The sequence below is a fragment of the Ailuropoda melanoleuca genome, chromosome 9 (genome assembly GCF_002007445.2).
Source record: "Ailuropoda melanoleuca isolate Jingjing chromosome 9, ASM200744v2, whole genome shotgun sequence".
Classification (NCBI taxonomy): domain Eukaryota; kingdom Metazoa; phylum Chordata; class Mammalia; order Carnivora; family Ursidae; genus Ailuropoda; species Ailuropoda melanoleuca.
In genome coordinates, this window is record NC_048226.1 from 80,839,626 (window position 1) to 80,856,513 (window position 16,888).

The window sequence follows — 16,888 nt, forward strand, 5'->3', positions numbered from 1 at the left end:
CATGGTGAAGCGGTCTCTCGCTGAAGATTTTGGACTTCAGCAGCTAATGTGGAGGAACTGAAGAAACAGTTGCAATGATGCAACAGAAACTCGAAGTCAGGGATTAAGGAAGTGGAGGAATTGAGAAAAACAACTTTTTAGAAAAGTATCATCATGCCCAGCCTGCTCAAAAAATGTAACACTCTCATGCTCAGGTTTTAGACTTAACCACATAAAATATGACTGATCGTTCCAAATTCTTAGTGTATACACATAGGGTGGCAGAAAAGGTAATGCTCCAGAAATGGTCTCAAAGAGCCAAACAACCTGTTATCAAATGAAGATGTCACAGATGAAAACAATTTTAAAAGGGGAAAAAAAAAATGGGCGGGGAGCTCTAGTGCTATGGAGGCAAGGCACCTAATTACAACACACAATCAAGATGTGATATGGAATTTAAAAACGTAAGACATATCATTCCTGCCTTATAACCAGAAACCAAAAGAGCCACTTGAGACCAGAAGAGTCCTGACATGCTAAGAAAATAATGAACATTTACAACTGCAGCTCCCTATATATTTATCGGAAAGAAGCTCCCTTAATTGAACACCCTTCTTGAAGGGCACAAGAACTATTTCTCTTCTTTTTAAAGTAACTTAAACAATCGACTTGCACCTTCCCTGCAGGAAGGATTCTTTGTTTCTCCCTGTACAAGGGGCATAGCCTCTTCTGCATTCAAACCCTTCTCTTAGCTCCAGGGCATGACTCAGCCAGGAAAGGAAACAGCTTTTATAATTAACTGTGCACCTCTAAGAGGCATTTCTCAACTCCACTAGAGAAACCTGAGAAGCACAGATAGGCTTCAGAGAATCTGCAGGAAATGAGAGTAGAGAAGCCACGCAGGCACTGGAAAGAGAAATTTTTCTCTCCAGAATCCATCCAGAGAGACCTCAGTGGTCTCTGACCTACAGGTCAAAGCACTGGGCTGGCTGCGCTCAGTTTCCTAACTGGCTCTTTTGTAAAGGTTAGCAGCCTTCTGATCCTACCTTCCAGGCACCAACGAAGTGTCAAAATCATGCAGAAAGCCCAAAACTTTCTCGGAGTCAAGGTGAAATGTTGAAGTAGTGGTGCCTTAGGCAAAAAGCAAGCATCACTTACCGAGAGTTCGAGAGTTCGTGATTTTCAAAATCTAAACTATTTCTTGACACTGCTACATAGCATGAAGAGAGAGAGCAAGGATCTCATCGTTCTCAGAGGTTTTTTTGTTTTTCCACATGGGACTATGTCTTTCTCCCCAGAAAGGCCTGATCATATAAAACGCGCGCGGGTCTTTCTCTTCTTTGGATGCTCTTCACACCACTCACACTTAGGTCTATCTCATTTTCCCCCTCTTTTTGGTGACTGAACAACAACAAGCATTGTCATTTGTACATAGGTATATCATCAGTTTTAAAAAACTACATTTCCGTATTAACCTCTCACCATGGGCTTTGGATTCCTAGTGATTTAAATCTCTGCTAATTTCCTTGTTAACCAGCTACAGTGTCACACCACCTTAAAATTTAAAAGTCATTTACCTATTTTAATGTAACAGATGTGCAATCTTCTGGGGTTCTGAACCTCCCTTCTCCAAACGCGGCCTCGCTGTTTTGCATAATCACCAGGAATGATTAACCAACATTCAATGTGAGCTAAGAGCAGTGACGAACAAGTGATTGCCCACCACCACCGTATCAAGGGTGTGCAGCGGACACAGAAACACACATGAGCTACTTTCTACTGCTTCGGCCTTGTGAGTATAAATCCCCAGACTGAGACAGATCATTTAGTTTTAGTTGGTAAGACTAAATGATACTCAATCTAGAGAATATGTGTCTTTCCGTTTTCCCTTCAAGATAGGTGGATTATTTAAAAATTAAACCTTCCTACCCGTAACAGGGACTGGGATTCATCCTTGGACTTGTTTTCTCCCGACGCAGGATACTGCTGGGTGAGGGTCCCCGACTTCTCTCCGCCAGCGGGCACCCCCTGCAGGAATCCCTTGGTCTCCACAGCCAAGCCATAAAGAGGTCGCGCCAGATGGGCAGCTTCGACGTTGGGGCTATCCCTTAGAGTCTTGGTCTGCTCTTGGGGGCCAGACACGGGCGTCAGAAGCCCCAGGCTTGCCTGAGTATAGGATGGGCTGCCTCGCAAAATGTCTGCCCCTCTCCAAGTCATGTTTCGAAGGTCATCACTTGAACTCTCTGTCCAAACTTTCTCCTTCAGCCCGTCCTTATCTTCCACCTTCTCTCTCTTCACCACACTCTCAGAAACTGGCTCTCCCATTTTAGAGTCTGGATTGAGCAGACTGTAGACCTTGAGGTCAATTTTGGGCTCCTCCTTGATGGTGGATACAGCATGACCGTCCTCTTCGCCATTGGCTGTAGTGATGTCCTGTTCCTGGCAGTGAACAGTGTTGAAGTGCTCCAGTAGTGACTGAGTATCAGCAGCTGTAAAACTGCACTGACGGCATTTGTAGCAGCTGTGTGCTCTCCTGGAGAAGAAAACAGTCATTAGAAATCTAGCATCCGGAAGGGCTTTAAAAAAAACACAACAGTCTTTAAGGACCTGAATTTTATCTCATGTAAAGTAAAAGGTAAGACAAAATACACCATTCCCAATACCCAGAAGTTGGAATGTAATTAATTGGCATTTCTGGTTCCATATAAAGAATGTGGCATTCCCTTTTGTTAGATTAACTGTAGGAGGAAGACACACACATACACACTAATGTGTACACACTCCAGCCAATTCACATTGAAACTCGGTTGGTTTCTTATTGAAAGACTTGCTCTGTTCACTTTACCGTGGTTGGATAATCAGTGATTCTACATTATTTAACAGACATATACGTTTTTACACTGATTTCATCAGTAGACTTTTCACTTCCTGTTTATTTCAACTAAATCGACATTTTTTTCATTGTAAGTACGCATGCATCTCTACTGTTACTTTATACAGCATTTACACATATTAAGTTCTACTTGATTAGTGTTCTTTTCCACATACAATCTAAATCAATTTAGTCAAAACATGGTTGACTGATCCACAGAATCTAGTAAATAAAATGTATTAGAAGCTCAAGATTTTTTAGGACAAATTCTATCTATCCGTGAGGCTTTAGGGATATTCAACAAATTGAGTGTCTGCTGGGAGTCAAGCAGCATGATAGGGGCTGTCTGGATATATTCATTCATAAAGAACGTGTGAATGAGTGTGTTTGCTTTTTAAAAGGCATAAAACAAAAAGAACTTATTGTTGAATTTCACAGCATCCTCTGCTATTAAAGCTGAAACACTGTCAAATTAAGACAAATATTTGATTAACAAGGAAGAACAGAGGCACTGTATCCTAAAAGACATACTGGGAAGGTACACAAGAACTTGGAATAAGGCATACTTTTTTTAACTATAAAAACTTTGGATGCCTCTCTAAATAAACTCCATATGAAACATTTGCTATACTCCACTGATGCAATGCGTTGCCAACTTAAAGTAACAAAATAAGTTTCGAGAGCTATTACTTTAAGCGACTACACACATGTGTGCATATGTAGAAATGCAGATGACCATCACAAATTACTTTGCCAGGCACTGGTTTCACATGGGTGTATAGAGAAGAAAGCCAGTCTTTCTCCACCTGGTGTTTAGAGTCTAGTCAGGAAGGATGATCCTCACATTAGACTATAAAGAAATATAAAGAGTGGTATATGCCAAGAGCTTTCATGGATGGGAAGGTAATGGGGTTGATGGGCTGCATAGGGCAGTCAGGAAGGCCTTTCTGAAGGAGAGAAAACCAATGGATGAAAAGGAGCTATTCTTGTTGGAGGAGGAGGAAGGGGAAGAAGGCATATTCTAGCAAGGCTGAAATACTGAACAGAGGCCATTGCCGCTTTAGAGGAATAAATAAGAGGAAGCAAGTCAATCAACAAGGGAGAGGGGTCATCTAGAGTTTTGTAGACCATGATAAGTAGGCAGATAGATATCTTCAGAGGTTAAAGGAAGCAACTGCAAGGTTATAAGGCACAGAAGTAGCATCGTTAAATGTATGTTTTAGTCACTTGGGACTTTAACGGTTTCTGTATTGAATAACATCATTCCCTTATGAGACCTGTCTGATGGCTGAAAATCCAAAAGAATGTTCACATTTTAAGGAAGCAAAATTCAAAGGTATTATGGTAACAAAATCGCAGCCAGTATTTATCGAGAGTACTTAATGTGGTACAAAATTATCTTCTTACCATTAACAGCTTCCATTTGGTTGAATAAATATGCATAGTTAACTTTTACTTTTTACAGAGTATTGTTTTCTATCTTTTCTCTTTTTTTCTTCACTATTTAAGTAGTAAAGATAAAGCAAAAGTAAATACAACAAAGGTAAATAATTTAATAATGAATTGACCAGAAAAATATAATTTTAAAATTAATTTCCTCAAGTGAAAGGAGCCTAATCCTTGAGGAGAAGATGTCTATGACCAAGAGTAAGAATCTTGCCCCAAGTTCAAGGCCAGAAAAACCCACAACAGGATTCAGATTACAAAGGACAAAAGACAAGACTCAAAATCTAGGACTTAGAACCTATGGGAACTTCAAATAAAGATCCTTCCTAGCAAAACTATATTTGAATATCCCCAATGGGAGATAAACTCCTAACCTCAAAATTGTACCAAAAAACTGTTACGTCTATGAGGTTCAATCCTACAGACAAAAACGGATTTATCAGAATGGTTAAAGATCAAAACATACCCAGGAAATAGCCTACTGAAGATATACCACATAATCTATTGAGTCATGCAAATTAAACACACAAACAAACTTCAGGAAGCACACTCACAAGCTCTGATCAAACTTCACCCCTAGACAGTTCTAATGAGTTCACTGAGTCCTTCGGCAGTAAACTTATGGCTTCCTTGACACGGTGGGGTCTCTGTTTGAAATCTGCGAGGGGAATCCCTTCCCAATAAAGTTAAGACTATCAATAGCCACTGCTCCTACTACCAAAACTGGTGTTTTCTACAAAACCAAAAGTACAAAAAGTAATAAAAATTCCAAAGTCCAAAACTTCTACAGAATTACAGTCAAGCTACTTCAAGAAAAAAAGACCATTCTAGAGCAACAGGAAGGAGAGAGTACCAACAACGCACAATAGAAAAAATACAATCTCCTAGGGTACCTTGCAACAAAATATTTTAAAACAGCAGAATCTCAGTTCTTGTTGGAGTATTTAAGAGTGTAACTCTGGAAATGCCTGAATTTCAATCTCGGTTCTGTATTTTATTCTATGTGTGACTTCAGAAAATTTACTAAACTTGCCCCCAATGTCTTCACCTGCAAAATGAAATAACAGTGCCTCTTGATAGGTTTATGAATATTAAGGAAATAATACCTGTAATAGGTAAATAAATAAGTAAGAGTCAACCAGTATAAATCCCCAAATTAAATAAAGCCCCTCTCTTCTGTGTGAATCTATGGTCTTTGTGCAAAGGAGTTTAAACTTATAAATTAGCATTTTGGTATCATCCTTTTCCATTCCCCTATGTACCTTTACCATGATGAACATCGTTCTGAAAACCAAGTTTATTTCCTAGATGACCTGTTGCTTTAAGACACTGACAGGTAGAATATATTCTATGCCTTTTCTGCTTCACCTAGTGGTGTTCAATAGCCTGAAAGAATGAGGAATTTAGTAGTTTGCTTAATTGTCTAGCTTTACTCTTTTCATTAATAGACCCAGAATCTTAAGATCCTGAATCACAAAAATAGAACAAGGCATTACCTGTATTTTATTAAAGTCTTGGGAGGTGGAGATGCCTTGAATGTATTCGTTAAGGTGGTTTAGAATCATATCTAGTAATATAGCTCAGTAATTCAGATTATGTGCCTTCAATATCGACTTATTCTGCAATCTAGAAATGTCCTTGAGTCATCCTATCACTCCACCAAATAAAGACAACACATGCAACCCTTACCCATACTTAACTGGTATGTCCTCTTAAAAATACAAAGGCTTTGGGTCCCTGCCCAGGCACTGAATTCCTCACAAAGTATCACACTCAGAGGTGTCTGAGGCTTCTAGGTTCTCTTATTCCAAGTTCCTGTCCCAATGGACAACCCCTGACTCCTTTGCAGGTCTCAGCAAGAGCTGTTCTGATGCACCCCACAGAGGAGCTCCTGATCTGACTGTTCCAGGCAAAACCTTCCTCAACACAGGTGCTGGAGAACCGTCAGAGATCAGTAGGGATGAACATAAAGCAAAAAAACAAAAACAACAACCCCCTCACCCAACTGCAGAGCTAAGTTCTCGGTGAGAACCAGGTTTTACAGTGAAAAGGAAAACACATTTAAACAGGAAGGATATTAAAATAAAGTTGTAATAGTAAGCTCAACTCACACACCTTTTCTTTTGAAGAGTTCAAAGCACTCACACATATCTGATCTCATATTTCACTGAAGTTTATAAAGCCCATTTTATAGATAAGTAAAATGGAGAAATGGTGACCTGTCCCTTGAATCTACATGGAGTCAGGAACACAAGGCTTCCTCCTTCCAGATCAATGTTCTATTTTGCTATCCTTCATGGCCAAAATTTTTAACTTTATACAGAAATCAGTGAAACCACTGACAGTATGGAAAATGAAAAACCGAGAGGAAGGGAAACTGATCATCTGACAGCAGAAGACACTGACTACAGTAATGGTTTGCAAAACACGCTGAGTTTCTTAGCAATACAGAGTCCAAGGCACCTCCCGTTGCCCTATGCCATCAGGATCTCCGGGGCATAACCTGAGAATCTGAATCTTTAGCAAGGTCCCCAGGTGACATCAGTGCAGGGGTCAGTATCTATGAACTACATCATTAGATATATTGTGGGGGTTTTTTGTTGTTGTTTTGGGGTTTTTTAAAGGTTTTATTTATTTATTTGACAGAGAGAGAGAGACAGTCAGTGAGAGAGGGAACACAAGCAGGGGGAGTGGGAAAGGAAGAAGCATACTCCCAGCAGAGCAGAGAGCCCGATGTGGGGCTCAATCCCAGGCCCTGGGATCACGTCCTGGGCCAAAGGCAGACCCTTAACAACTGAGCCACCCAGGCGCCCCGAGATATATTGTGGTTCTAAACAACATGATAAACACACTCACAAGGCATCCTCCCCCCACCTCCGACTTTAATAGAACACAGGTAATGCCCCTACTAGCTTTGTTATTTAAAATCTTAAGATTCTGGGTGTAACAACTATTAATGAAAAGAGAGTAAAGCTTGACAATTAACCAGTAAACTGCTAAACTGCTCAATCTTTCAGGCCCCTGAGCACAACTAGGTGAAGCAGAAAAGGCAAACTGCTACATAGGACTCTGGAGACCAGAAGGGCTTCTTTCTCCCTGTAGTATCAGTCTTAAATAAATGATAGAAAATATTTTAAAAAGATAATACTCTACTTTCAAAAGCTTAGAGCCACATAAACTTTTTAATAACCTACACTAACATTTAGAGCAGTGTTTCTCCATTCTAACATGCATAGGAATCACCTGGGAATCTTGCTGAAATCCAGAGTCTGATTCTGGAAGTCTGGAATGGTACCCAATACTCTGTATTTCTTATAAAATCCCAGATGATTCTGATGCTGTTGGTCCCCAGACCATACCGTAGTAAATAGCAAGAATCAGGAAGCCATGGTCAGAAAGAAATTCAAGATGGCTATTAGTAGGGAACAAACTCCCAGCACTTGACAGAACATCTTCAAATGAATTCTTTACAATGGGCAACATCATCTTCCCTCGTAAAGCATGTACAACATTACCCACCTCTGAGAGTTAACACTAACAGCTTTGGAAGTTAAAAGTACAACTATAGCATTGTCAAGCATAATCCCCAAACAAGAATTCATGTCTTGTTCTTTTTTTTTTTTTTTTTTTTAATTTCACTGTTTGGGGATCATCTTTTTTAGTGCTAGGCCATTTATATACATTAACCCTCAACAATCACACCAAGTACGTATTCCCATCCCTCTTTCATGGGATAAGAATCTGAAGCAGACAAGTTAATTCACATAGAATAATACGGAGGACATGACAGTATTTAGCACTTGTCCACGGGTCCTCTTTCATGGGTGCTGTTTGGCAGCTGATGCAATGTTACTTGCTAATTCAGGAATTAGTTCCTGAAAGATGTACATATATTCTCTGATGTGTGTCATTCTCTCCATAATTACTGAAATGACCTTCAACATAATGCCATGTCCCCTACACATAAAAATAGACTATTTTAATCCCCAGTATAAGAAACATTATAGAAGAATACAAGTTTAATCACTGTGAAAATACATTAGTTTGGACTCGCCTCTGACCTACAAATGAATTTCATTTTATCAGCATTAATAGGAAAACCTCAAAGAAGTTCAAGGAATCTTCCTTACATTTCCCAAGATCCACACTCTCATCCATATAGACTTCCCAAATGATTCAACCCAAAAGTAAGCCTACCACCCTCTGAACTACCCAAACCTCTGTTTTCTTCTGAGGACTTTTCCCACATTGCCTTTTACTAAAATCCTCTGTATGTTCTAGTTTACGATTATATTGTAATTGCCTTAAGATAAAGATCAATGTTCACACATCTCTCTATCCACCCCCACCCAGAACATTCAGTAGTAAATAAATACTTATTAACAAAAGGGATAAACCACCACAGCTCTGTGGATATTCAGGATGCTGGATTTAATATGCAGAATCGTAAAGTAGCAGAGAAATATTAAGAAGAAATACACAGATATTTCATAGACGGTATATTTTGAGTGGCTTTTCTGAATAAACTCTTCATTATTTAAAAACTCCTAGAACTACATTTAGCCAAACTTCTTTTTAATACAAATATATGCTTTGCATTAATTTAAATTCTATATTCTGCCAAATGCATAGCAAACACTCTTCTCATGCTACCTAAGGAAAAAAGATGTCATTTTGTAGGTCTCCCTAGCACAGGATTGCCAGATAAAACACACAATGACAACTTGAATGTCAGTGTAAAAAGACCAAATATTTTAGTGTAAGTACGTCCCATGCAATCTTTGGGATATATTTACACAAAATCAGTATGTCCCATGTACTATTTTAGACAACAAGGACATGAATCAAAGAAATTTGATAGAAAAGCTAAATCCTCCCTTGCCTCCAGAGAAAAGTACAAGCTGCCTAACAAAAGACCACATCGTACTTAATTCAGGTGACTTAAAATTTCTGTGAAAAAAGATGTTTTATTCCTTATCCTACTTAACAGAATTTTCATGTGCTATAAAAATGAATTTATTTCAGTTTCATTCATATTTCAACATAACAGTGGTCTTAGCAGTAGTGTTTCATCCATTAGCAGAGATTACATATTATTTTCAAAATTCATAAAAAGCTGAGATTTTCTAGATCCTAGAAAAAGATCAGCTCAAAGATGCTATTCTATCATTACCTTACTCTGATAAAACCTCTATATTTCTATTTTCGTAATAAACCAGCCCACAGGATATGTGAAGTCATATCTGAGCGATGCTTTTTCTCCTCTAAATGTAAACTTCCAGAGATTTCTGCCAGCATTTAAAAAGCTCTCCTCTACCAAACAGCTGTACTTCTTAACCACCAAAATCTGTTCCTTCTTCAATGACCAAACAGAGCATGGAAGTAAATGAGTAGATCATAAATACTAATCGATTAGACTTCGAAAGGTATTTTTTGGTAATTATGGAATCTAACACCTACAGACAAATTACCACAGAAGAGTAAATGAAGGTGGTTTAATTTATATATAGATCAATAGATCTGGTATCTAATAAAGTTAGTCATTTCTGTAATATACACTTTGATAGTATCAAGGCCTCTAACATGCAGCACTTGAGGTTACGGACACTGGAGAATGAGGGAATGAAGAGCAGGTGAAGAGAGTATCTGAGGCACAAAGACAAAAAAAGGAATTACAGGTGAATAACCAGATCAATCAACTTTTAGAAGCTGGAACTCTAATAATATTCAGCCTTAGTTAAGTGCTGAGGAGCAGGCTACAAAACATGAGATCAACTGAACTCTGAGTGAGATTCCATTTGATCCACTCATCTCGTATTTTTTAAGCTGAAATAATCTGATTAGTGTTTACTCATTTGTAATAACTGGTTTTCTTAAGGGGTATGGGGTCATTTCATTTTCAAGTGGTAGAAGAAAATACAACTAATGTCATATCTGAAAAATTTCAATTTATTATTCACTGATTCACTTTCAAAAAGAAGATATCCCTTACCAAATGTTAAAAGAAAACGAACTGATTCATTTTCAAAAAGAAGATATCCCTTACCAAATGTTAAAAGAAAACGAACCTCCCCGTAAAACAGAAATTGAGTAAGAATTGGGAAACGATTTCTACGAACTGATATGAACTAAAAATCATGGCTAAATTTTATTTTATCCCAGGAATTGATTATGGTTCTTGTACAAAATCTTCAGGACCATTAAATCCAAAATTCTAACAATATATACAAATAAAGATAGTGCCGACTGTGGGTTATTTTCTTGAAGGACTGTAATATCCTGGGTAATGTTCTGTCTCACAATGGGAATTCTCAACTTGAACTATTAGGTCCATTTCAAAGTATTACAGGCAACTGATTTATTAGGTATTGTTTAAAAGAACATGTCACCTAACATACACAAATCTAAATGTAACCATCGGAGCCCTCACCCTTTGAGAAACTCCGTGCTAATGTACTATCTACCTGGCTTTTTCAGATGTGTTGATAATTAAGTGCTTATCATAAAATCTGTTCTTCAGAATTAGCAGAGCACACAGTCCATGATCCTTTCTGTGCTCTGTTAAGGCAGAAATCAAGCAGCAGCGACCTTAATTTGACCAGCTATGGTATGCAATGTGGCTTCCTTCAGCCCGAGTTATATAATGTCTACAAGATTCAAACACTGTTTAAACATTTTTAAATGCATTCATAAATCTCCAGTTGGACAGATGGCTGTCATCACATATACTACCAAAAATTAATGTCCGTTTTTTCACATTCTAGGTAACAAGCAGGTAGACAATGATAACATTAATGATTTTTAAGTAGTTATTTACTCATAAGGGGGATTGAGCATTTATTCAAATATTTATTGGACTTCCGTACTGATGAAAATTGATGTTCCATTTTCATTTTAAAATGTTATCATATAATGTTAGTCATACACACATTCTACATATATGTGTATGTATAAATATATATACACATTCATATTTAGGTTTACAAAAAAATAAAAACTGGAACATAATCATAGAATATGGTTATATATAAGTATATATATATATTTTTTTTTTTACCTCCTCTCTGTGTGTGTTGGTGTATATACACATACAGAGAAATACAGAGAGATCCATGTATGTATATATGTATATACATATATACAGAGAAAGAGATGATACAGAGAAAATTACATTTATGGTATAGTTCCATATATGTACATGAATGTATGTGAATATATACGGTATATACATGAATACACACACATATATAATGAATATACGTATATAGTTTTGTTTTGCTACTTTCTGAACTCACATAAAAGGGTATCCAGCTGCAAACAGACTTCAATTTGTTTTTATTCAGCCAAAATTGTACTTATAAGATTCATCTATGTCATATTCAACTGTCATTTATTCAAATTCACTACTGTTTAATATTCCACTGTATGAAAATCTACAAATTATTTAATGACAATAGCTATCATAATTAGTTGGTATTTTTTCCATTTTTTTTTTCTTTTTTAAGAGGGAGACAGCGTGAATGTGTGCCAGTGGGGTGGGAGGTGCAGAGGGAGAGGAAGAGAAAGAATCTTAAGCAGGCTGTCCACACCCAGCAGAGCCAGATTCAGGGCTCGATCTCATGACCCTGAGATCATGACCTGAGCTGAAATCAAGAGTCCAAGGCTTGGGGCGCCTGGGTAGCGCAGTCGTTGAGCGTCTGCCTTCGGCTCAGGGCGTGATCCCGGCGTTCCGGGATCGAGTCCCACATCGGGCTCCTCTGCTGGGAGCCTGCTTCTTCCTCTCCCACTCCCCTGCTGTGTTCCCTCTCTTGCTGGCTGTCTCTCTGTCACATAAATAAATAAAATCTTTAAAAAAAATAAGAGTCCAAGGCTTAACCAACTGAGCCACTCAGGCACCCCTGCTGATTTTGGTTTTGATTTTTGTTTTGGTTGTGCTACTTTCAAAAACTACTACTGCAAACATTTTTGCACAGATTTGTAAATCTATCTATGAAAGAAATCTTCCTCTGAGGAGTGTAATTATGCTGCCAATGGGAATATGAGCATCTCCTATTGCCAGAACTTACCAATTCACTTTATGCAGTCACATGTATTGACCATTTTTACTCTTTATAATTTTTTTTTAACATCTATGTTTTCTGAGATAAAGTCACCTCCTTTTTTCTTTGGTTAGTATTTGCCTTCTATAACTTCATCTATTCTTACCTTCTTGTTACTGAGGCCCAACTTAATTACACTGAGTCAAAGGATATGTTCTGTATGATACTTTTTTCTGAAATCGGTTTCTTTTTGGCTGAATGTGTCAAATTTTCGAAGTATTTTATATCTGCTTGGAAAGCATGTGAATTCTCTAAATGCTGGATGCACAACTGATATATTTTTATTAAATCAAGCTTGTTAATTTGCTGTTGTAATCTTTTATATTTTCAAAATTTTTTTCTGTTCAACTTTTAATAAGAAAGGTTGCTTAAAATCTATCACCGTGACTGTGGTTTGTCATATTTTCCCTGTAGTTGTCAATCAATTTTTGTTTTACATATAGATTTGTTTATATTTTATATATTTATAATTGTTGTATCTCCCTCAAGAAGTGAACCTTATCATATGTATTGACTTTTCCCTTCTATGCTTTTTGTCTTAAAATCTAAATTGCATGAGATTAATAATGCTATCTCAATATTCCTTTGGTTTATGTTGCCTATAACTCAGTCTATTTTTTTTAAAGATTTTTTTTTTATTTTTTTGATGCAGGGCTCAATCCCAGGACCCTGGGATCATGACTTGAGCTGGAGGCAGATGCTTAACTGATTGAGCCACGCAGGTGCCCCTCAGTCTATTTTTGTTAAAAGCTCTCCATAGACTATATTTTGAGTGTGTATCCTATGTAAACAGCTTAGATTTGAACTTCCTTTTTTAATAAGTCTGACAATACATTTTAAGTGGAAAATTTCATCCACCCAGGTTCATTAAGATTTCTGATAGCTGTTTTTTTTTTTACCATCTTACTTTTAAAATTCTATTTACCTATACATTTTTCCTGCGTATCCTCTCGTGCCATTTTTTAAGAAAATAGAATTTTATCCTGTTGTTCCATTCTTCTCTATAGCTTCAGAAGTTATATACCCATTTCCTATAATTTCACTGGTTATCCTTAAAAGTTTTCACGTATGCAGAGCAAAGTTCTAACTCACTAACTCCAGACAGTTCAGGGGCTTTAAGGCACCTTACTTCTGATCATTTTCCCTACAAACTCACATAATTGTTTTACCCAACACCTTAGTCTGTCTCCTTTTAACTGGATAACTAAGACAGGCTATGGTTGTTTAGAATTACCCACAGTTCTCTGGTCTTTGCCAGTGTGAAAATATCTTTACCTTTCTTGGAAAATTGTTTTCAAAATTCTAGGTTGACTGTTTTTGTGTTCTGTTTTTTTCCTTCAAAACCTTGAATAGAATTCCTCCCTATTCTGGTTTCCATCAATGCTGAAAACGTCTGCTGTCAATCTAATTGTCTTTTCTAAGTAGTTGATAGGTTGTTTCTCTCTAGGGGCTCTAAAAGGCACTTTAGTTTTTACTACAACATACACATGTCAATGACTGGATTTATTTGCATATATCCCTGTTTAGTATGACCTATGCTTTTTTGCATCTGTGTGCTTATGTCTTTCATCATTCAGTTCTAGAAATCTTCTGTCTCCTCAAATACTATTTGCCTATATTCCATTCTCTATATTCTTTTCTCCTGGGACTCTAATTAGATGCAGGTTAAAACAGCTTATTACGTTTCTATAACCTACTATCTTTTGACACTTTCCATCCCCTTCCCCTCTTTTAAATATTCTGGATAATGTCTTCAGATTTAACTTGTGATTAATTCATTTGCCTTCTATCATTTCTCAATCTCTTATTGAACCTATCCACATTTTAAGTTTGAATAATTATATTTTCAATTCAAAAAATACTATTTGTTCCTTTTTTTTGAACATTTCTAGTCCTTTATAGTCTCATGGAGTTTGATCAATTTGTAAATCTGATTTTCATTTCTTTAAACACTTATTATTTTTTATAACCAAAAAGTATATTTTATAACTTTCTTATAACTAAAAGTATATTATATTCTTATAAATTATCATTTTCCTGGGTATCTAAATCCATTATTTGCATTTCCTACTAATTTCCCATAGAAAGGTTTCTATCCCTTCCTGTATGGTTAATTTCTATAATAATGAGCTCATCTAAGGTTTATCTTCTGCCACAGATATCATGGAGGTGAACATTGGAGTATTTCATATAGACAAATTTGTGTTTATTTCTGACAGGAGTCAGAGGAGACTCCGAATGCGGAATCACTTCAGCCACCTTCAAGGTGCCAGCTTAAAGTGAAACAGATTCAGCAGTCTCGCTGTCAGTGACTCTGGGCATAGTCTCCTGACTGACTGTACATCAGAACTGGTATTTGCCTCAGTGCAACCTCACACACCATGCTTGCTCTTCACTTCTCCCCAATGTGGGTTTAGTCCACTCTTGGTGAATGGAAGACGAGAAAAGCTTCAGAAATTTCCCTAGTTCATGGGAGTCTAGCAAGGCATGGAAAAGTATGTTTTATGTACTGTAGTTGTTTTGTGAGGAGACAGTACTCCTACTTACTTTGGAAACCTAAGTTATAACACAGAAAATTCTGATGAGGAGAATGGTAGGTAATCATAGAGAATGGGGACACTGTTTAATTAAAGAACAAATAATAAAATAAACAGTGTGGGAAACAAATTCAGGAATAGAGGCTAATAAGTCAGTCAAATGTGAGCTAGGGGTAACATAAGTAAATATGAAACATTAAGAAAAGAGAATTGACCAAGTTCCAGTTACTGATTGATTAATGTTTCCAGTTCAAGATTAAACCTGATTCTTTTTGAAAATGCCCACCGAGTGGAATCCATACCAGTGTTTTCCCTCATAACTCTCAATCAACTCTCCTGCTTCTCAGCTGTAGTTTTTTTTTATAGCTACCTGATTTCACATATTTTATAGATCTTAGCTTCTACTACTTTTTTACTACACCATAAGTCTAATACATAAAGCACTCAAAAGCCTAGAATATTCCCTAGTTATAACAGAATTATTGAGAAAGTTTCCCAACATGTATAATATGAATAAACATAAATTTAACCAGAAAACTATTCTTGTGATATGGTAAACTTGTTCTCTTAGACTATTTTCAAAATGTAACATGTGGGGAAAATGCTTTGGTAGCAGAACAAGTTTTTAGCATCCATAGGACTATCTCCTTTCACATCCCTAGAACCTCCACTGTTGTTCAACTTTCAGTAGAGTTCCTTAAGTGTAAGTCTCCAAACTGCAAATATTTCTACAAGAACTCATACACAGATCAGACAAAAACTACTCAGTACCTTAACCAGGACCACATAAATTACAGTAGGTTTTAAAAATAAGTGCAGGAGTGGGGCTCCTGGGTGGCTCAGTCAGTTAAGAGCGCCTTCGCCTCAGGTCCTAATCCTGAGATCCTGAGATCAAGCCTGGTGACTCGATGGGGAGTCTGCTTCTCCTTCTGCCCCTCCCCCCGACCTGTGAACTCTCTCTCTCTCTCAAATATATAAATAAAATCTTTTAAAAAAGTAAATGCAGGAGGCTTTTAATGCCCTAGGAACAAGTACTGTTCAGTTTTCTCATCTAAAAAAATGCTAAAAGGTTGACTTAAATTCAAAATGCACAGACAATTGTCATTTGGTGTGGAGCCCTAAATCTTCAGAAGGGTTTCAAGACCATATAATAGTCTGAGATTAAACTGTAACTTACCATGGAGATCTTGGCTTATCCTTAACGACTGCAAAGTCAAAAACTCACAGGCATTTCATTTACTTACAGATCTACTCACTGAACACTTATTAGCCATTCTGGCACTGGGCTAACTTGTGTAGATATGGCAATGAACAAGACAAGACTAGTCTCTGCACTCTAGAGCTTATTTTCATTACTATTAAATAAATTCTGAGATTATTCAGTAATATTTTTATACAGACTTTAATTTCTTGGGAGATTTTTTTTGTTTAACCAAACCATATAGAAACTCTGTTTTTCCAGACACATTTTCAAGCAATGGCCTCAGCTTCCTCAAAAAAAGCCACTCATGCAAGGGATCTGGTATCCAGATGTATCAGTGTGAGTGTGTGTGTGTATGCATGCAGTGTGGTGTGGTGTGGCTAATTTCCTCACGATGAAGGAAAGCCTCCTCTTTCAAAAACAGATAGATTACCTAATTTTTATACCACCTAAAAAATGTATATGGCACACTAGTAAAGCTCAGGAGGAAGCTAATGTCTGCTAGCCCAGAAATAAATTAGCATGCAGTGAACATCAGAGGAGCCAGAAACACTCACTACAAGTGTGAACACATATTTGATTGCAGGACTGTGTCTTTCCTAGGGCTGACCTTATAAATTAAACAGTGTAAATCTCAAGGAAGTGTTTTCTGAACATTTAGATTCACTGTGAACATTAGGATGCCCTTCAAATTCACATCTAACATTATTAGCCTATTGTTGGACATGAACTGCTTCATTACTGGTGACTGACA

General features: G+C 37.2%; 1 protein-coding gene across 9 annotated transcripts in view; it reads right to left on the bottom strand.

Annotated features, from left to right (window-relative positions):
- TRPS1 (transcriptional repressor GATA binding 1) overlaps positions 1-16,888 on the bottom strand; it is a 253,709-nt gene that overhangs the window by 171,709 nt on the left and 65,112 nt on the right. For all 9 annotated transcript variants that reach the window (XR_004627886.1, XR_004627884.1, XR_004627885.1 and 6 more), the window contains one exon: positions 1,909-2,512. Coding sequence is in view for 6 of the 9 variants with exons in the window: in XM_034668548.1 (XP_034524439.1) it covers positions 1,909-2,512 (604 nt within the window). In the remaining 3 variants the exon portion in view is untranslated. The remainder of the gene's footprint in view (positions 1-1,908; positions 2,513-16,888) is intronic.